The sequence below is a fragment of the Oncorhynchus kisutch genome, linkage group LG7, assembly GCF_002021735.2.
Source record: "Oncorhynchus kisutch isolate 150728-3 linkage group LG7, Okis_V2, whole genome shotgun sequence".
Lineage (NCBI taxonomy): Eukaryota > Metazoa > Chordata > Actinopteri > Salmoniformes > Salmonidae > Oncorhynchus > Oncorhynchus kisutch.
Window position 1 is genome coordinate 41,111,883 of NC_034180.2, and position 21,808 is coordinate 41,133,690.

At 43.8% G+C, this 21,808-nt stretch overlaps 1 protein-coding gene across 1 annotated transcript in view; it reads right to left on the bottom strand.

Moving 5' to 3' along the window:
• The window catches only part of LOC109894627 (usherin-like), a 378,093-nt gene that overhangs the window by 46,749 nt on the left and 309,536 nt on the right, over window positions 1–21,808 (bottom strand). Inside the window, 2 exon segments of the mRNA XM_031828079.1 lie at window positions 6,811–6,994; window positions 7,369–7,476. Of these exon segments, the coding sequence (XP_031683939.1) occupies window positions 6,811–6,994; window positions 7,369–7,476 (292 nt within the window).

Below are 21,808 nucleotides of genomic sequence, written 5' to 3' on the forward strand. Positions count from 1 at the left end.
CACAGTGGAGGGCATCCTGACACACTGAGCAGACATCATAGTGGAGGGCATCCTGATACACTGAGCAAACATCATAGTGGAGGGCATCCTGACACACAGAGCAGACATCACAGTGGAGGGCATCCTGACACACTGAGCAGACATCATAGTGGAGGGCATCCTGATACACTGAGCAGACATCATAGTGGAGGGCATCCTGACTGTGACGTAGAAGTCCGTCACTGGCCGCGGGCAGCATTTGGTTCTTTAACGCACACACATATTCATCACTCCTCCCTGCGCCATTATACCATAAGTTAACAATGTGGGTCGACACACAATTTAACTTCTGTCTTGGTGCATGCATTTCATACTTATCAATGTTGTGGATGAGCGCATTGTTTGTTTGTTCTGTTCCTCTCTCTCCATCTCTGTAGCTTCTGGGTATGCTGGAAAAGGACCCGAGCTAAGGGAATTGGGTTGGCTTTATAGTGCCTGTCCCAAATGGCTCATTAATGCATATGGGCATATTGAAAGATATTGTCAGTAGTGATGTAATGTTGTAAATGTTATGTTGTGATATTGTTTAAAACCGTGTTGCAATGTATATCCTTTAGTATGTTTAGTTCATGGAAAATGTAGGTTTGTATTGTTAATTGATTAATTAATTAGGGTTAATTGTTCTGAGGGGAGGGGCTAGCCCTACAAAAGGAGCCTCTCTCCAGTCTCTAAGGGGGATTTTTTGGATTGAGCTGTGGATGGGGCAGCATTGTTGTTAAGCTGTCCCATAAGGTAGACGTTGATGGCAGTACTGTTGTTTTCTGTTCCGGAATCACTTGTAAATAAACACCTTTGCACAGAAGAACTTTTGCGGTTCCGCCATCTTTTTATTTTTATAGAGGTTAGGATATCCAGTTTAGCCATCTGGCCTACTCTACGTGACATATGGTGGCAGTGGTGGGATGGCGTACCGCAAATCAGTGAATTCCAACAAGAGAGGTAAAGGAATGCGTACAGGATTGCGTTCTCAGCAACAGCATCAACTGTCAGAAAAGGTACCTGAAGTTGAACCGGGGTGGAATACCATGGAATCGTCTGGTGAAGAAGAGGTCAAGTATGAGAAACTAGGAGCCCGACCGCGGGGCCAAAGACAACCAGAACTGGGTGAGCTGCTGACTGAAGGAGCAGTTGGGGGACCAGAACCACACCCAACCATGGTAACCCTTTTTCAGCAACTTTTCACCTGCCTTGAGAGGAGGGACGAAGACCTCAAGCAGGAGTTACGTGGCCTACGCCAATCTATCCTCACAGCTCCCCACCAGGCGGAACTCGTCAGTGAGAGCCCAAGATTGGGTCTTCCAACACCAGGACGACAAAGGCTCGATGCAGCAGGGACTTCAACTCCACAGCAGGCACCCCAAGCAGTAATGAGGCCAGCACCAGGAGACCAGTCCAGCACTGTTAACGTCCATCTTCCAGCATTCCTGAGGAAGGAGCCAAAGATGCCCTCATACCAGCAGGGGGAGGACATTGAAAACTACCTGCTGAGGTTTGAGCGCATGGCTAAGACGTGGCAGTGGCCTGAGGTAGAGTGGGCCTGCAGGCTTGTCCCATTGCTCACGGGCAAGGCCTTAGAGGCTTACACAGCAATGGATGAGGGGCTGGCCAATGTCTACAAGGGCTTGAAGGAAGCGCTGCTGGTGAAGTTTGACATCTCACCGGAAACCTACCGTCAACGCTTCAGAGCTGCATCAACGCCATCGGGTGAGTCGCCGACAGAGACGTACCACCGCCTCAAGGGTCTCTACCGACGATGGGTTCGACCGGGGGAGAAGACACAGGACGAAATCGGGGAGGTCATCATCCTCGAGCAACTTCTACAAGTTCTACCACACGACATTCGAACCTGGGTCCGAGAGCACGAGCCCAAGGACGGGCTTATGGCGGCCAAGCTTGCACTGCAGTATCTTAATGCACGTAAAGGGGGCCCACCACAACCTGCAGCACCCGCTCCAAGGAGTCTCAGAGACACAAGGGACATCAGAAACGCCAGAGATGGTGGAGGTAACTCTGGGGGTTATGTGTCTGGGAGGGAGGTAAGGGATCATGCAGTTCGCTCTGATGGGAGGGGTCTGACCTGTTTTTACTGCCGGCAGCAGGGGCACAAAGCTTCAATGTGTCCGCTACGTAAATCCAAGCTCTCAGGTTACTGTTATGTACCCAGAGAGGGGAATGGTGTTCAGAATAGACAGACTCGGGAAGGGTCATGCTTGGTACCTGTAAAAGTGAATGGTAAAAGTCTTACTGCAATGATTGACACCGGCAGTTCCCTGTCATTGATCAGAAAAGGTAATGTACCTGTTAATGACATTGATTATGGTCATCAGACACTGATCCAATGTGTCCATGGTGACCAGTCACAGCAGCCCACAGCTGAGCTCACAGTTGAGATTCAGGGTCAGAAATACCTCCTCAAAGTTGGGGTAATGGAGAAGCTACCTTTTGAGATGATTTTGGGGAGGGATGTGCCTGTACTCTCTGATCTGTTGGGAAGTGTGGGGGGTCAGCTATATGAGCAGTCAGTTTGCCAGTCTGATGTTCAGATGGCATGTTCAGTTGTCACTCGTGCCCAGGCCAAAGCTGGTTTACAACCTCTGCCTGACTTGTGTGATAGTCTGTGCGAGGGGGGAACCAAAGGGCCCAGAAAGTCACGCCGCCAGCGGCGTCTTGAGAAGTATGTGGGAACCCCTGTACCTGTTGCTGATGTGTCTGGGTTAGAGGTGCAATGGGATGTTCCACAAAATTTTGCTACACTGCAGAATTCTGACGCAACCTTGAAATGTTTGTTTGACAAGGCCTTAGCTGGGGACAGTCAATCTTCATGTGGGGGGATTTACACAGTAGACAACCACATACTCTACCTTGGGTCAGAGGCAGATAGCAGGAAGTTGGTGGTGCCATCTACCTGTAGACCACTTGTTCTCAACCTTGCACATACAGTTCCATGGGCAGGCCATCTAGGGCAACATAAGACCTATCTTAGGCTAGGCTCCCGTTTCTTTTGGCCCTCCATGTATACTGATGTACAAAAATACTGCAAATCATGCCCCACGTGCCAGAAAACCAGTGCTGTCCGTAGGTCTGAACGGGCTCCTCTATGTTCACTGCCAGTTATCTCTACCCCATTCAAGAGAATTGCAATGGACATTGTTGGACCCTTGGAGAAGAGTAGTGCAGGTTACAAGTATATATTGGTGATCTGTGACTATGCCACCCGGTTCCCAGAAGCCTTCCCACTCCGTTCCATAACCACTCCAAAGATAATCAGTGCTCTTGTTCAGCTCTTCTCTCGTGTAGGAATCCCAGATGAAATCCTGACGGACCAAGGGACAAACTTCACCTCGCGACTGATGGTTCAACTCCACCGACAGCTGGGCATTAAAGGCTTGAGGACTACTCCCTACCATCCCCAAACGGATGGGCTCGTAGAGAGATTCAATCAAACGCTCAAGAACATGCTGAGGAAGTTTGTGGCTGACACTGGTAAAGACTGGGATAAGTGGTTACCCTTTCTGCTTTTTGCTTACAGGGAGGTGCCTCAGGCATCGACAGGTTTCTCGCCATTCGAACTCCTCTATGGATGGCCAGTGCAAGGACCACTGGACCTGCTGAAGAAGTGCTGGGAAGGTTCCCCAGTAGCTACCTCAGGACAGGGGATTGTCCAGTATGTCCTCCAGATGCGAGACAGGTTGGAACGGTACCGAGAGGAAGCTAGAGCAAACCTTCAGCAAGCCCAGAAGGCCCAGAAGAGAGGCTATGACCAGCACGCTCGCCACAGAGAGTTTGAGCCAGGACAGAAAGTCCTGCTCCTCCTTCCCTCGTCTACCAGCAAGCTCCTTGCGCAATGGCAAGGACCGTACCTAATCGGGAGGAAGATGGGCCCGGTGACCTACGAGGTGCTGCACCCGGACAAGGGTAAGAAGAAGCAAACCTACCATGTGAACCTTCTCAAGGCCTGGGAGGAGAAAGAGGAACTCTCCAAAGGAAAGTCCTTTCTGGTCCGCAGAGTAGAAGAGGATGAGTCGGATGGGGTCACAGAGGCATGGAAAGAACGAGCAGAAGTCATACTGGCTCACCTGGAAGAAGACAAGCAAGATGAGCTGAAGCAGCTGTTTGGCAAGTATCCGGCCCTCTTCAGTCAGAGACCAGGAAGAACCAAAGTCCTGGAACACGTCATTCGTTTGAAACCTGGCCAGAACCCTGTCCGCCAGCATCCTTACCGTGTGCCTGAGAGGCTGGTGGTAGCCCTCAAGGAAGAGGTCCACACCATGATAGAGATGGATGTTGTCGAGCCATCTTCAAGTGAATGGAGCAGCCCTATTGTCATTGTCCCAAAGAAGGATGGCTCTTTGCGCGTCTGCATGGACTTCCGTAAGGTGAATGCCATCTCCCAGTTTGATGCTTATCCCATGCCCCGCATTGACGACTTACTGGAGAGAATAGGTAGAGCTCATTACATCACCACATTGGATCTCTGCAAAGGGTACTGGCAGGTGCCCCTGGATGAACAATCCAAGGCCTACACTGCATTCCGGACGCCAATGGGCCTGTTCCAGTTCAAGGTCATGCCGTTTGGCCTTCATGGGGCCCCTGCGACTTTCCAGAGGCTGATGGACAAGGTCCTCCAGGACTGTGACGATTACTGTGCTGCTTACTTGGACGACGTGGTGATCTACAGCCACTCCTGGGAGGAGCACATACAGCATCTTAGCAGCGTCCTGGGGAAGATCCATGAAGCAGGCCTCACGCTTAACCTCCTGAAGTGTGAGTGGGCGAAACAGGAGACAAAGTACCTGGGTTACCAGCTGGGTAAGGGTGAAGTTCGGCCTCAGGTGGAGAAAGTGGAGTCCATCAGGAATAGCCCTCAACCCAGAACCAAGACACAGGTGAAGTCCTTCCTAGGTCTGGCAGGGTGGTACCGGAGATTCATTCCACAGTTTTCGACCATCGCTGTCCCTCTGACCAACCTCACTTCGAAGGGGGCCAGCAACCCTGTGAAGTGGACTGAGGAGTGTGAGGAAGCCTTCATGACACTAAAAAAACGACTGTTCTCATTCCCTGTTCTCCAGACCCCTGATTTTAAGAAGAGATTTCTCGTGCAGGTGGACGCTTCGGCTGTAGGAATTGGAGCTGTACTGGCCCAAGGGGAGCCAGGAGAAGAGCTTCCTGTGCTGTACCTGAGTCGGAAGCTGTTGCCCAGGGAAACCAGGTATTCTACAATCGAAAAGGAGTGCCTGGCTATAAAGTGGGCCCTAGATAGCCTCCGTTACTACCTTCTTGGGAGGGAATTTGACCTGCACACGGACCACAGAGCACTGACCTGGATCCAGACCATGAAGGACCGGAATTCTCGTGTGACCAGGTGGTATCTGGAGCTCCAGCCCTTCAGGTTCTGTGTCCGTCACAAGGCAGGAAAAGAGAACGTTACTGCGGACTACCTATCAAGGCTCCCGAACATGGTCGCTTCAGGAGAGGAGGAAGGTAATGTGACGTAGAAGTCCGTCACTGGCCGCGGGCAGCATTTGGTTCTTTAACGCACACACATATTCATCACTCCTCCCTGCGCCATTATACCATAAGTTAACAATGTGGGTCGACACACAATTTAACTTCTGTCTTGGTGCATGCATTTCATACTTATCAATGTTGTGGATGAGCGCATTGTTTGTTTGTTCTGTTCCTCTCTCTCCATCTCTGTAGCTTCTGGGTATGCTGGAAAAGGACCCGAGCTAAGGGAATTGGGTTGGCTTTATAGTGCCTGTCCCAAATGGCTCATTAATGCATATGGGCATATTGAAAGATATTGTCAGTAGTGATGTAATGTTGTAAATGTTATGTTGTGATATTGTTTAAAACCGTGTTGCAATGTATATCCTTTAGTATGTTTAGTTCATGGAAAATGTAGGTTTGTATTGTTAATTGATTAATTAATTAGGGTTAATTGTTCTGAGGGGAGGGGCTAGCCCTACAAAAGGAGCCTCTCTCCAGTCTCTAAGGGGGATTTTTTGGATTGAGCTGTGGATGGGGCAGCATTGTTGTTAAGCTGTCCCATAAGGTAGACGTTGATGGCAGTACTGTTGTTTTCTGTTCCGGAATCACTTGTAAATAAACACCTTTGCACAGAAGAACTTTTGCGGTTCCGCCATCTTTTTATTTTTATAGAGGTTAGGATATCCAGTTTAGCCATCTGGCCTACTCTACGTGACACTGACACAGAGCAGACATCATAGTGGAGGGCATCCTGACACACTGAGCAGACATCATAGTGGAGGGCATCCTGACACACTGAGCAGACATCATAGTGGAGGGCATCCTGACACACTGAGCAGACATCATAGTGGAGGGCATCCTGCCACAGAGCAGACATCATAGTGGAGGGCATCCTGACACACTGAGCAGACATCATAGTGGAGGGCATCCTGATACACTGAGCAGACATCATAGTGGAGGGCATCCTGATACACTGAGCAGACATCACAGTGGAGGACATTCATATCCATATACTTTCAGCTGGATTGGAGCTCTACAGTGTTTTTGTGTATTACTAAGACACAACAATACAACAGTGATAACCCTAGTCAGTAGCTTTTATCTGCTTTGGTGGTTAGATGGGAATGGACAAGGGAGGAGGAAGTTGGCTTTAGTCAGTCATGGTTAGGGGGTTCATGAGTTGTTAGGTTTGTGCAGTTGCTATACCTGAGCTATAGATGTGTGTGTGTGTAAATGTGTAGATGTGTGTGTGTAAATGTGTAGATGTGTGTGTTCCAATACCTGGTGTTGGGCTGCAGTTGTGTGTCCGTGTAGTTGTTATCCTGGCTGTCTCCAGCAAACACAGTCAAACCGCCTCGGAGTAGACGGTAGCTGGCCACATGTCCGTTAGGCTGTAAGGGCTGGTCCCAGTACAGCTCTACTGCTGTAGAGTTTACCACCACATGTCTAGGGCTGGACCACACTCCTAGACACAGGGAGAGAGGGAGAGAAGGAGAGAGGGGGGGGGAGAAAGAAAGAAAGAGAGAGAGAGGCGGAGAGAGGTAGAGAGAGAGAGAGGGGGGGAGAGATATATAGAGAGAGGGAGAGAGAGAGTGGAGAGAGTGTGAGAGAGAGGGGGAGAAGGGGAGAGAGGGAGAAAGAGAGAAGGGAGAGAGAGAGAGAGAGGGGGGGGGAGAGGTGGAGGGAGAGAAAGAGAGAGGGAGAGAGAGGGAGAGAGAGGGGTAAAGAGAGAGAGAGAGAATGTTTTATGATGTAACATTAACAAATCTAAAACAAACAAAAATGGAAACTGAAAATGTTTATTGTTGTGTGTGTGAGTGTGTATGTGAGTGTGTGTACCTGTGGGAGCATCTTGCAGAGTGCGTCCTGTAGATGGCTGACTAGCTCCACAGCCCACCGCTGTACAGGCCACCAACACAAAGCTGTAGTCAGAGTGAGGCTGCAGACCTGAAACACACACACACACCGTTACAAACAGACTTACACACCTATACTGTACACACGTTCAAAGACACTTACTTGAGCGAAACAGAAGAGAAGACCGTGATAGAAATGAGACAGAAAGAAGAGATGGAAGAGAGACAGAGACAGAAAGGAGAGATGGCCTGAGAGACAGAGACAGAAAGGAGATATGGGAAGAGAGACAGAGACAGAAAGGAGAGATGGGAAGAGAGACAGAGACAGAAAGAAGAGATGGGAAGAGAGACAGAGACAGAAAGGAGAGATGGCCTGAGAGACAGAGACAGAAAGGAGAGATGGGAAGAGAGACAAAGACAGAAAGAAGAGATGGGAAGAGAGACAGAGACAGAAAGAAGAGATGGGAAGAGAGACAGAGACAGAAAGAAGAGATGGGAAGAGAGACAGAGACAGAAAGAAGAGATGGGAAGAGAGACAGAGACAGAAAGAAGAGATGGGAAGAGAGACAGAGACAGAAAGAAGAGATGGGAAGAGAGACAGAGACAGAAAGGAGAGATGGGAAGAGAGACAGAGACAGAAAGGAGAGATGGGAAGAGAGACAGAGACAGAAAGGAGAGATGGGAAGAGAGACAGAGACGGAAAGAAGAGATGGGAAGAGAGACAGAGACAGAAAGAAGAGATGGGAAGAGAGACAGAGACAGAAAGGAGAGATGGGAAGAGAGACAGAGACGGAAAGAAGAGATGGGAAGAGAGACAGAGACAGAAAGAAGAGATGGGAAGAGAGACAGAGACAGAAAGGAGAGATGCCTAGAGAGACAGAGACAGAAAGAAGAGATGGGAAGAGAGACAGAGACAGAAAGGAGAGATGGGAAGAGAGACAGAGACGGAAAGAAGAGATGGGAAGAGAGACAGAGACAGAAAGAAGAGATGGGAAGAGAGACAGAGACAGAAAGGAGAGATGGGAAGAGAGACAGAGACAGAAAGGAGAGATGGGAAGAGAGACAGAGACAGAAAGAAGAGATGGGAAGAGAGACAGAGACAGAAAGGAGAGATGGAAGAGAGACAGAAAGGAGAGATTGGAAGAGAGACAGAGACAGAAAGAAGAGATGGGAAGAGAGACAGAGACAGAAAGGAGAGATGGGAAGAGAGACAGAGACAGAAAGAAGAGATGGGAAGAGAGACAGAGACAGAAAGAAGAGATGGGAAGAGAGACAGAGACAGAAAGAAGAGATGGGAAGAGAGACAGAGACAGAAAGAAGAGATGGGAAGAGAGACAGAGACAGAAAGAAGAGATGGGAAGAGAGACAGAAAGAATAGATGGGAAGAGAGACAGAGACAGAAAGAAGAGATGGCCTGAGAGACAGAGACAGAAAGAAGAGATGGGAAGAGAGACAGACAGAAAGAAGAGATGGGAAGAGAGAGAGAGAGAGCGGCCTGTATACATGGCCCTATAATCTGGGCAGCCTCCCATCTCCATCTGAGTGAGGAAGGATCCATAGCGCTCCATGTTAAATTATGCATGTCTTAACTCAATAGTGATGCAACGTAAAGATGAGCGGTGACACAGGATAGGAACCACACTGTAATGACATGTGATCTATTCAAATTCTAATACCTCTGTATGCATTAAGGTTATAGCACAGCCCTGATGATTTATTGATGTACATGCTGTACATCCCTGTCTGTCACTCTGTTATGTAGATTCATTTCGATATACTCTATAGCCTTCCTCTTTAAAAGGGTCAGGGCCAAACATGTTCAAATTCAGCACAAATTAAATGAACATTTTAAATAGAATGACTTATAATATTGAATCTGATCGTGTACAATTGTTGCCTTTAAAATGATGTGATTAACAAATTAACATTAAAATATAAATGAATGTTTAGATTCTAAATTTAAGTAACTGAAGTAATAATTTTACAGCATATATTAAAATAACCAGCTCATTTAGAAATGGAGCAATATCATGTAAAAACTATTTACAATAATGACTTGATAAAACAAACTAAATGAATACATGCAGACAATAAAACGGATATATTTATTGGGTATGATGATATAAACAGAAATATAATATCTTTCTTCCATCCGTCTTTTTACAGTCATACAAATACATTGTATTGTATCATATTTCTTACTGTTGTATTGCAGTCAACAGAAGCCACTGAAACACATCAAATAGGAATCTATAGTTGAAATGCAGAAGTGACAGAGAGAACAGTGTCCCTACAGGGCCAGGCAGTGTGGTCTGCAGCAGGATAAATTTCTGCACGCCCCCCAGTCATGTTGTTTAAACGGCTTCCTTTTTTCCATCGGCCAGGCTAGTTAACATGCTACACAGCCCTCCCCACTTAACCCAACCCTAGATCAATGTTCCCACAACGTTCTGCTGGGTTTGGGTTAAATGAAGAACTCTGTCAAGCATACTAAACGCTAGGGACAGCATCAGACCGGCAACGGTAAGGCTTCACTACACAATGGAAGCAAGCATTGTGTGTGTCAGAGTGTGTATTCTAGCATTGTGTGTGTCAGAGTGTGTATTCTAGCATTGTGTGTGTCAGAGTGTGTATTCTAGCATTGTGTGTGTCAGAGTATGTATTCTAGCATTGTGTGTGTCAGAGTGTGTATTCTAGCATTGTGTGTGTCAGAGTGTGTATTCTAGCATTGTGTGTGTCAGAGTGTGTATTCTAGCATTGTGTGTGTCAGAGTGTGTATTCTAGCATTGTGTGTGTCAGAGTGTGTATTATAGCATTGTGTGTGTCAGAGTATGTATTCTAGCATTGTGTGTGTCAGAGTGTGTATTCTAGCATTGTGTGTGTCAGAGTATTTATTCTAGCATTGTGTGTGTCAGAGTGTGTATTCTAGCATTGTGTGTGTCAGAGTGTGTATTCTAGCATTGTGTGTGTCAGAGTGTGTATTCTAGCATTGTGTGTGTCAGAGTGTGTATTCTAGCATTGTGTGTGTCAGAGTGTGTATTCTAGCATTGTGTGTGTCAGAGTGTGTATTCTAGCATTGTGTGTGTCAGAGTGTGTATTCTAGCATTGTGTGTGTCAGAGTATGTATTCTAGCATTGTGTGTGTCAGAGTGTGTATTCTAGGATTGTGTGTGTCAGCGTGTGTATTCTAGCATTGTGTGTGTCAGAGTGTGTATTCTAGCATTGTGTGTGTCAGAGTATGTATTCTAGCATTGTTAACAACGTTAATGTGAAACCATTTCTTGCAATTCTGAGCAATTGTCTGTATCCATGTGTCACCAGTTCTAGGAGATGGTGAACTACACATAAAGAATATAAATATTACTCTCTACCACATCATTCAGCAATATTGTGAGTTTATGAATCTAAAAGTACATTTTTACACATATTTAATTTACTGATTAACACAATAGGAAATAAAAACGTCTGAAGTAAATAACCAAGCCGTGTAAATCTGGTCTAAATCAGAAGAAAATCAGTGTAATGTTTCATATCACTACGGTTATTCATTTATCATACATTTTTCGTCCCAAAGCTGAGACTCAATTAATGACTGTTGAACACAGGCAGCAACCCTTCATTCTGTTGTTTTTTAATGACAAATACTAAATCATTCCAGCGTGTGCCTCCCGTACCACATACACACATACAAACACACTCTATCCGTTGGATCCCCGCTCTCCTAGAACGACTTCCACACAACACCTCAAGGGGACACTGTTGCCCTGCTGAAAAGATGGCCGACGTCCCATCTAAAATAAATAAATCAAGTAAGATACAGGGAGAAAAGTTCCTTCAGTTTAACAGTCAGGCAGGCAGCCCAGGGAGTCCTGGCCAGCCCATTTGCAGTGCGGCGCTAACAGGAAGTGAAACAACGCCGTAACTGTCACCCATATTGTAGTGTCCAGTAGGGGGGAGGTGTGCGGTAATAACATGTAGAAAAGTATTTTATTGACAAGCTGCCATTCCCTGTTTGCATTAGACAATTTGAGAACATGATGACTGCACTATAGGCCCCCATGTCCCTTACCTCACATACCTGAGACGAAGAGAGAGAGAGAGAGGAACAGAAAGAGGAGAGGCTTCTTGCTTCTGTTAACTGCAAAATAACAGTAAACAATATGATACAATATAAACATCTATTTTAATGAGTGAGAAAAGAAGAATTGAAGCCATTATATTTCTGTTTATATCATCAAATGAGTAAAAGATAGTGGGAAGGAGAGCGAGAAGAACAGATAGCAGAAAGGAGCAGGAAGAGAGGTATAGATAGAGCAGAGAGAGAGAAAGAGGGACTATGTTTTCCTGCAGCATTGATAACACCTATAAATAATTAAGAGTTCACTTCCTGTCATAAGCTCCTTAATGTCCTGTTCTGTCTGTCTGTCTGTCTGTCTGTCTGTCTGTCTGTCTGTCTGTCTGTCTGTCTGTCTGTCTGTCTGTCTGTCTGTCTGTCTGTCTGTCTGTCTGTCTGTCTTGTCTGGAGAATTATGGGAGGACCCCTAACGTACTTCACCAGATCAGGTTTATACACATAAACGCACATACACGCCCTCTTCCCCACCCCTCTGCCCTTCTTCCGCTCGCATAATCTGGGATAAAACAGGGGGGAGGGGAAGGGAACAAACAGGGGGATGGGGAAAGGGAATTTGGGGGTCTCAATGCTGAGTGTCCCCTAATCCCCCTTCCCCTCTCTCTCTCTCTCTTTATCCTTTTCTCTGTGTTAAATCTGTCTCAGCAACATTGAGCAGCATCAGTCTTCCTCTGTGACCTCATCAAACACAAAGGCTACCTGTTCCAAGGTAGCAGTGGGACAAATCACAAAGGCTACCTGTTCCGAGGTAGCAGTGGGAAAAATCACAAAGGCTACCTGTTCCGAGGTAGCAGTGGGAAAATCACAAAGGCTACCTGTTCCGAGGTAGCAGTGGGAAAAATCACAAAGGCTACCTGTTCCGAGGTAGCAGTGGGAAAAATCACAAAGGCTACCTGTTCCGAGGTAGCAGTGGGAAAAATCACAAAGGCTACCTGTTCCGAGGTAGCAATGGGGGAAATCACAAAGGCTACCTGTTCCGAGGTAGCAGTGGGGAAATCACAAAGGCTACCTGTTCCGAGGTAGCAGTGGGAAAATCACAAAGGCTACCTGTTCCGAGGTAGCAGTGGGAAAAATCACCGCAGTCTCCCTAAAACTACAGATTCAATTTATCTCACTCTGTCAGCATGAAGGCAAGATTTTGTTCAGATATCCATTTAAGCCCTATTATTTAACTTATATATTTTTAACATTATATTTAGAGGTCCTGTATATCAAATAGCATAATTGAAATTAATTTAAATGATAGCCTTAATTTTGTTGACTGAATTATGTATGTAATCCTCTAAATTGTGACTACAATACTACACACGTGTGAATACTTTCTGATCAACATGTCTCTTCCTCTTCTCCAGGGTTACAATGAATTTATTACATCCCAATCTAGGCCTTGAAATATCTTCATACAAGCTAAATATCCAGCATAATGTAAACAACTTCATATAAAATACATGAACGTGAAACGGCTGGGGCATTCAGAGGAGGAAGCAGACATTAAAGAGAATGTTCTCTATTGTAATGAATGACCCAATTAAACACATGATTAATAATATAATCTATATAATTGTGAGCAATAACTCATACACACCACTGATAGCAATACTTCGATTCACATGGGATTTGGCACTTTTTTCTCCTCTCTTAATTCAACAGTGATCATTTCTATATTGTATAATAAAAGTGTGTATTTCATACTTGCCAGGTCGCAGTTGTAAATGAGAACTTGTTCTCAACTTGCCTACCTGGTTAAATAAAGGTGAAATAAATAAATAAATAAATACAAATACTTATACACGTGCAAATAAAATACTAACCTTAATACTAGCCTTAATCATAACCTTAATACTAACCTTAATACTAACCTTAATACTAACCTTAATACTAACCTTAATACTAACCTTAATACTAGCCTTAATCATAACCTTAATACTAACCTTAATACTAACCTTAATACTAACCTTAATACTAACCTTAATACTAGCCTTAATCATAACCTTAATACTAACCTTAATACTAACCTTAATACTAACCTTAATACTAACCTTAATACTAACCTTAATACTAGCCTTAATCATAACCTTAATACTAACCTTAATACTAACCTTAATACTAACCTTAATACTAGCCTTAATACTAACCGTAATACTAGCCTTAATACTAGCCTTAATCATAACCTTAATACTAACCTTAATACTAACCTTAATACTAACCTTAATACTAGCCTTAATACTAACCGTAATACTAGCCTTAATACTAGCCTTAATACTAACCTTAATACTAGCCTTAATCATAACCTTAATACTAACCGTAATACTAGCCTTAATACTAGCCTTAATACTAACCTTAATACTAACCTTAATCATAACCTTAATACTAACCGTAATACTAGCCTTAATACTAGCCTTAATACTAACCTTAATACTAACCTTAATACTAACCTTAATACTAGCCTTAATACTAGCCTTAATACTAACCTTAATACTAACCTTAATACTAACCGTAATACTAGCCTTAATACTAACCTTAATACTAACCTTAATACTAACCGTAATACTAGCCTTAATACTAACCTTAATACTAACCTTAATACTAACCTTAATACTAACCTTAATACTAACCTTAATACTAGCCTTAATACTAACCTTAATACTAACCGTAATACTAGCCTTAATACTAGCCTTAATACTAGCCTTAATACTAGCCTTAATACTAGCCTTAATACTAGCCGTAATACTAACCTTAATACTAACCTTAATACTAACCTTAATACTAACCTTAATACTAGCCTTAATCATAACCTTAATACTAACCTTAATACTAACCTTAATACTAACCTTAATACTAACCTTAATACTAACCGTAATACTAGCCTTAATACTAACCTTAATACTAACCTTAATACTAACCTAAAATACTAGCCTTAATACTAGCCTTAATACTAACCTTAATACTAACCTTAATACTAGCCTTAATACTAACCTTAATACTAGCCTTAATACTAACCTTAATACTAGCCTTAATACTAACCTTAATTGAACAACATTTCATTCCATCCTAACAATTTGAACAGATTCTTTTATTTTTTAACTGCCCATATTTTCTTTACGAAAATGAATCTCTGGATGATTTTAAAGAGATAGAATATGTCTATCATTCACATGAAGAGTGATACATTTGACTCTCGGTCTGAGCCATGTGTTCTAACATTGTGAAAGGGGAAATAAATGATGTCATATTAAACATTAAACATGAGAAGCAGGCCAATTATTTCTGCTCATATTTCATGTAAAACGTTTCTTCATCCATCTACCTCTCCCTTCTCCCGCTTGCTCTTCCTTCTCTCCGTATTACCCCTGGGGTGTCACTTTAAAACATACTAATAACTTCTGTCATTTATTTAGCTATTATTCATGACAATAACAAAGGAAAAGGACACAGAGTGTTTGTGGTACTATGCACACGGTCACACAGTGGGTGTATATGGGTGTGTGTACGTGTCACCAGTGACCTGAGGGGTATCCTGCGAATAAGGTTTAAGGATTTCGTGAGGTAACTTTGCTCAACTCTGAGTTCAACTCAGGATAACTGGTCATACGAATGTGACTCACCTTTTAGCCAGGTACATTTCTATAGCAATGAATCTTTCAGAACTAACCTACTCTGGGGCAGGCTAACTCAGGGCTAACTCCATTTACCCTGAATGAAATGACTGAGCTGCGAGCTGAGGTCTAATGCAATCAGATTCTCACCCTCATGCAAAGATTGCGTCATCATCCCCTTCATTTGAGGAAGACGACTGATTAAATATTTATTTAGTCAAATGTTTTGTTTTTGTGTGTAATTTTTTTAAATATTAAAATATATCACATTACACATTTAGTAATGACAAAATGCATTTTAAACTACACACAATATAACTATTTTGTATGACTTAATAAAACATCTACAGTGCCAGTCAAAAGTTTGGACATACCTACTCATTCCAGGGGTTTTCTTTATTTTGACTATTTTACACATTGTATATTGCAAAGCTGTCTTCAAGACAAAGGGTGACTACTTTGAAGAACATCAAATATAAAATATATTTTGATTTGTTTAACACTGTTTTGGTTACTACATGATTACATATGTGTTATTTAATAGTTTTGATGTTTTCACTATTATTATACAATGTAGAAAATAGTCAAAATAAAGAAAAACCCTTGAATGAGTCGGTGTGTCCAAACTTTTGACTGGTCCTGTATATTGATAGGAGATGGAAAAAAGGTGTTTGTGCATTGAAAATCACAGCAAAGCACACTAAAAATTACATTAACGATAAGTAACAAAATAAAGACGCCACTTTTAAAAGCCTATTTCACACCATACGCTTCTGAATTTGCAAGATAACTTTTCTTTAATTTAGATTTGTGCACAAATTAAAATGTGTCTCTGACTCGCCCACGGGTAGATGTTTCAGCGTTGTCTCAATGAAGAGTTCGGTGTTTGACATGCACTCGCAGTTACAAGCCTGCTAGAGTTAGCGCCAGGCAGACGAGCAATATCCACAGTTACAAGCCTGCTAGAGTTAGCGCCAGGCAGACGAGCAATATCCACAGTTACAAGCCTGCTAGAGTTAGCGCCAGGCAGACGAGCAATATCCACAGTTACAAGCCTGCTAGAGTTAGCGCCAGGCAGACGAGCAATATCCACAGTTACAAGCCTGCTAGAGTTAGCGCCAGGCAGACGAGCAATATCCACAGTTACAAGCCTGCTAGAGTTAGCGCCAGGCAGACGAGCAATATCCACAGTTACAAGCCTGCTAGAGTTAGTGCCAGGCAGACGAGCAATATCCACCGTCGTAGAACGGATGAAGTCTGAGCTGGAATGTGAAGCTAACTGAAGATGGTTTGCTTTAGAAAACCCTGAATAGATCTAGCTTGCTTCGTAGGATGCCCCTCTAGCAATCACACACACACACTGTTCTGAGGTTTATGTTAAGGACACACACACTCACACACTGCTCTGAGGTTTATGTTAAGGACACACACACTCACACACTGCTCAGCCCTAGGACACATAATAATACCACCCCTCTCCACAGCCACCTATTTTACATACGTTATCTAATATCACATTTGATGTTTGTCAGGTCTGTTATTGTTTTACACCGGTGCAGAGGTTACTACATCCAGTGACGTGACACAACATTTGATGTTTGTCAGGTCTGTTATTGTTTTACACTGGTGCAGAGGTTACTACATCCAGTGACGTGACACAACATTTGATGTTTGTCAGGTCTGTTATTGTTTTACACTGGTGCAGAGGTTACTACATCCAGTGACGTGACACAACATTTGATGTTTGTCAGGTCTGTTATTGTTTTACACTGGTGCAGAGGTTAGTACATCCAGTGACGTGACACAACATTTGATGTTTGTCAGGTCTGTTATTGTTTTACACTGGTGCAGAGGTTACTACATCCAGTGGCGTGACACAACATTTGATGTTTGTCAGGTCTGTTATTGTTTTACACTGGTGCAGAGGTTACTACATCCAGTGACGTGACACAACATTTGATGTTTGTCAGGTCTGTTATTGTTTTACACTGGTGCAGAGGTTACTACATCCAGTGACGTGACACAACATTTGATGTTTGTCAGGTCTGTTATTGATTTACACTGGTGCAGAGGTTACTACATCCAGTGACATGACACAACATTTGATGTTTGTCAGGTCTGTTATTGTTTTACACTGGTGCAGAGGTTAATACATCCAGTGACGTGACACAACATTTGATGTTTGTCAGGTCTGTTATTGTTTTACACTGGTGCAGAGGTTACTACATCCAGTGACGTGACACAACATTTGATGTTTGTCAGGTCTGTTATTGTTTTACACTGGTGCAGAGGTTACTACATCCAGTGACGTGACACAACATTTGATATTTGTCAGGTCTGTTATTGTTTTACACTGGTGCAGAGGTTACTACATCCAGTGACGTGACACAACATTTGATGTTTGTCAGGTCTGTTATTGTTTTACACTGGTGCAGAGGTTACTACATCCAGGGACGTGACACAACATTTGATGTTTGTCAGGTCTGTTATTGTTTTACACTGGTGCAGAGGTTACTACATCCAGTGACGTGACACAACATTTGATGTTTGTCAGGTCTGTTATTGTTTTACACTGGTGCAGAGGTTAATACATCCAGTGACGTGACACAACATTTGATGTTTGTCAGGTCTGTTATTGTTTTACACTGGTGCAGAGGTTACTACATCCAGTGACGTGACACAACATTTGATGTTTGTCAGGTCTGTTATTGTTTTACACTGGTGCAGAGGTTACTACATCCAGTGACGTGACACAACATTTGATGTTTGTCAGGTCTGTTATTGTTTTACACTGGTGCAGAGGTTAATACATCCAGTGACGTGACACAACATTTGATGTTTGTCAGGTCTGTTATTGTTTTACACTGGTGCAGAGGTTACTACATCCAGTGACGTGACACAACATTTGATGTTTGTCAGGTCTGTTATTGTTTTACACTGGTGCAGAGGTTACTACATCCAGTGACGTGACACAACATTTGATGTTTGTCAGGTCTGTTATTGTTTTACACTGGTGCAGAGGTTACTACATCCAGTGACGTGACACAACATTTGATGTTTGTCAGGTCTGTTATTGTTTTACACTGGTGCAGAGGTTAATACATCCAGTGACGTGACACAACATTTGATGTTTGTCAGGTCTGTTATTGTTTTACACTGGTGCAGAGGTTACTACATCCAGTGACGTGACACAACATTTGATGTTTGTCAGGTCTGTTATTGTTTTACACTGGTGCAGAGGTTACTACATCCAGTGACGTGTCACAACATTTGATGTTTGTCAGGTCTGTTATTGTTTTACACTGGTGCAGAGGTTACTACATCCAGTGACGTGACACAACATTTGATGTTTGTCAGGTCTGTTATTGTTTTACACTGGTGCAGAGGTTACTACATCCAGTGACGTGACACAACATTTGATGTTTGTCAGGTCTGTTATTGTTTTACACTGGTGCAGAGGTTAATACATCCAGTGACGTGACACAACATTTGATGTTTGTCAGGTCTGTTATTGTTTTACACTGGTGCAGAGGTTACTACATCCAGTGACGTGACACAACATTTGATGTTTGTCAGGTCTGTTATTGTTTTACACTGGTGCAGAGGTTACTACATCCAGTGACGTGACACAACATTTGATGTTTGTCAGGTCTGTTATTGTTTTACACTGGTGCAGAGGTTACTACATCCAGTGACGTGACACAACATTTGATGTTTGTCAGGTCTGTTATTGTTTTACACTGGTGCAGAGGTTACTACATCCAGGGACGTGACACAACATTTGATGTTTGTCAGGTCTGTTATTGTTTTACACTGGTGCAGAGGTTACTACATCCAGTGACGTGACACAACATTTGATGTTTGTCAGGTCTGTTATTGTTTTACACTGGTGCAGAGGTTACTACATCCAGTGACGTGACACAACATTTGATGTTTGTCAGGTCTGTTATTGTTTTACACTGGTGCAGAGGTTACTACATCCAGTGACGTGACACAACATTTGATGTTTGTCAGGTCTGTTATTGTTTTACACTGGTGCAGAGGTTACTACATCCAGTGACGTGACACAACATTTGATGTTTGTCAGGTCTGTTATTGTTTTACACTGGTGCAGAGGTTACTACATCCAGTGACGTGACACAACATTTGATGTTTGTCAGGTCTGTTATTGTTTTACACTGGTGCAGAGGTTACTACATCCAGTGACGTGACACAACATTTGATGTTTGTCAGGTCTGTTATTGTTTTACACTGGTGCAGAGGTTACTACATCCAGGGACGTGACACAACATTTGATGTTTGTCAGGTCTGTTATTGTTTTACACTGGTGCAGAGGTTACTACATCCAGTGCGTGACACAACATTTGATGTTTGTCAGGTCTGTTATTGTTTTACACTGGTGCAGAGGTTACTACATCCAGTGACGTGACACAACATTTGATGTTTGTCAGGTCTGTTATTGTTTTACACTGGTGCAGAGGTTACTACATCCAGTGACGTGACACAACATTTGCATCGAAATACAACAGATTATTTAATTAAAAAATATGAATGGGAAATGTATGGTTTGTTTTAGTAATGTCACCAATAGGGCGGCAGGTAGCCTAGTGGTTAGAGCGCTTGGCCAGTAACCGAAAGGTTGCTAGATTGAATCCCTGAGCTGACAAAGCAGTTAACCCACTGTTCCTAGGCCGTCAATGAAAATAAGAATTTGTTCTTAACTGACTTGCCTAGTTAAATAACAAAATGTATATAAAAAAATAGGATAATATTGGAAGGATGAGAGACATGTAAAGACAAGACAGGAGAGACAGACAAAGAGACAAGAGAAGAAGAGTACAAGAAGGAAAAGGAAGAGAGGTGGACAAATAAAAAGACAGACAGAGAGATGTAGACAGGATGTCGTCTAGAGGGAGAAAGACAGACAGACAGATGTAGACAGGATGTCGTCTAGAGGGAGAAAACAGACAGAGAGATGTAGACAGGATGTCGTCTAGAGGGAGAAAGACAGACAGAGATGTAGACAGGATGTCGTCTAGAGGGAGAAAGACAGACAGAGAGATGTAGACAGGATGTCGTCTAGAGGGAGAAAGACAGACAGAGATGTAGACAGGATGTCGTCTAGAGGGAGAAAGACAGACAGAGATGTAGACAGGATGTCGTCTAGAGGGAGAAAGACAGACAGAGAGATGTAGACAGGATGTCGTCTAGAGGGAGAAAGACAGACAGAGATGTAGACAGGATGTCGTCTAAAGGGAGAAAGACAGACAGAGATGTAGACAGGATGTCGTCTAGAGGGAGAAACACAGACGGAGACGTAGACAGGATGTCGTCTAGAGGGAGAAAGACAGACAGAGATGTAGACAGGATGTCGTCTAGAGAGAAAGAGAGATGTAGACAGGATGTTGTCTAGAGAGAGAAAGACAGACAGAGATGTAGACAGGATGTCGTCTAGAGGGAGAGAGACAGACAAGGATGTAGACAGGATGTCGTCTAGAGAGAGAGAGAGATGTAGACAGGATGTCGTCTAGAGAGAGAAAGACAGACAGAGATGTAGACAGGATGTCGTCTAGAGAGAGAGAGAGATTGGGCTGATGAGACAGACAGAGATGTAGACAGGATGTCGTCTAGAGAGAGAGACAGCCAGAGATGTAGACAGGATGTCGTCTAGAGAGAGAAAGACAGACAGAGATGTAGACAGGATGTCGTCTAGAGGGAGAGAGATTGGGCTGATGAGACAGACAGGGATGTAGACAGGATGTCGTCTAGAGAGAGAGAGATTGGGCTGATGAGACAGACAGAGATGTAGACAGGATGTCATCTAGAGGGAGAGAGATTGGGCTGATGAGACAGACAGGGATGTAGACAGGATGTCGTCTAGAGGGAGAGAGATTGGGCGGATGAGACAGACAGAGATGTAGACAGGATGTCGTCTCGAGAGAGAGAGAGATTGGCTGATGAGACAGACAGGGTTTCCCGGTCGCTCGCTGAGGGACAGTGGCGTCTCTGGGAGTTGTAACACTTCTCCACCACCAATCTCAGTGCTTGCACATCACGGCACCACTAAACACACACACTCTCATATCCACACCCTGGCATACTGGCCTAAAACCGCACCGGGACTGCCTGGCATAAGCCACTCGCCAGCCCTTAAACATGCACAGCATCTACACTCTCAACGCCACACACACAAGACAAACTCAATGGTCTTGCTATTGCCAGCTTTGCCAAATCCTGACACAAACACACACAGTGACCAGCTTTGGCAAATCCTGGTCTTATCCCAGTGCTCTCAGCATTCTCTGTGGAGTGTTACTGGGAAATATCTCCAGAAAGCAGAGCGTTCCAGAGGAGAGGCCGGAACTCCCCAAACTCCTGACTGCTCTCAGGATTAACCAGGGAAACCAGTGAGCTTCCAAATTGCCCCCTTATATCCCAAACTCCTGACTGCTCTCAGGATTAACCAGGGAAACCAGTGAGCTTCCAAATTGACCCTTATATCCCAAACTCCTGACTGCTCTCAGGATTAACCAGGGAAACCAGTGAGCTTCCAAATTGACCCTTATATCCCAAACTCCTGACTGCTCTCAGGATTAACCAGGGAAACCAGTGAGCTTCCAAACTGCCCCCTTATATCCCAAACTCCTGACTGCTCTCAGGATTAACCAGGGAAACCAGTGAGCTTCCAAACTGCCC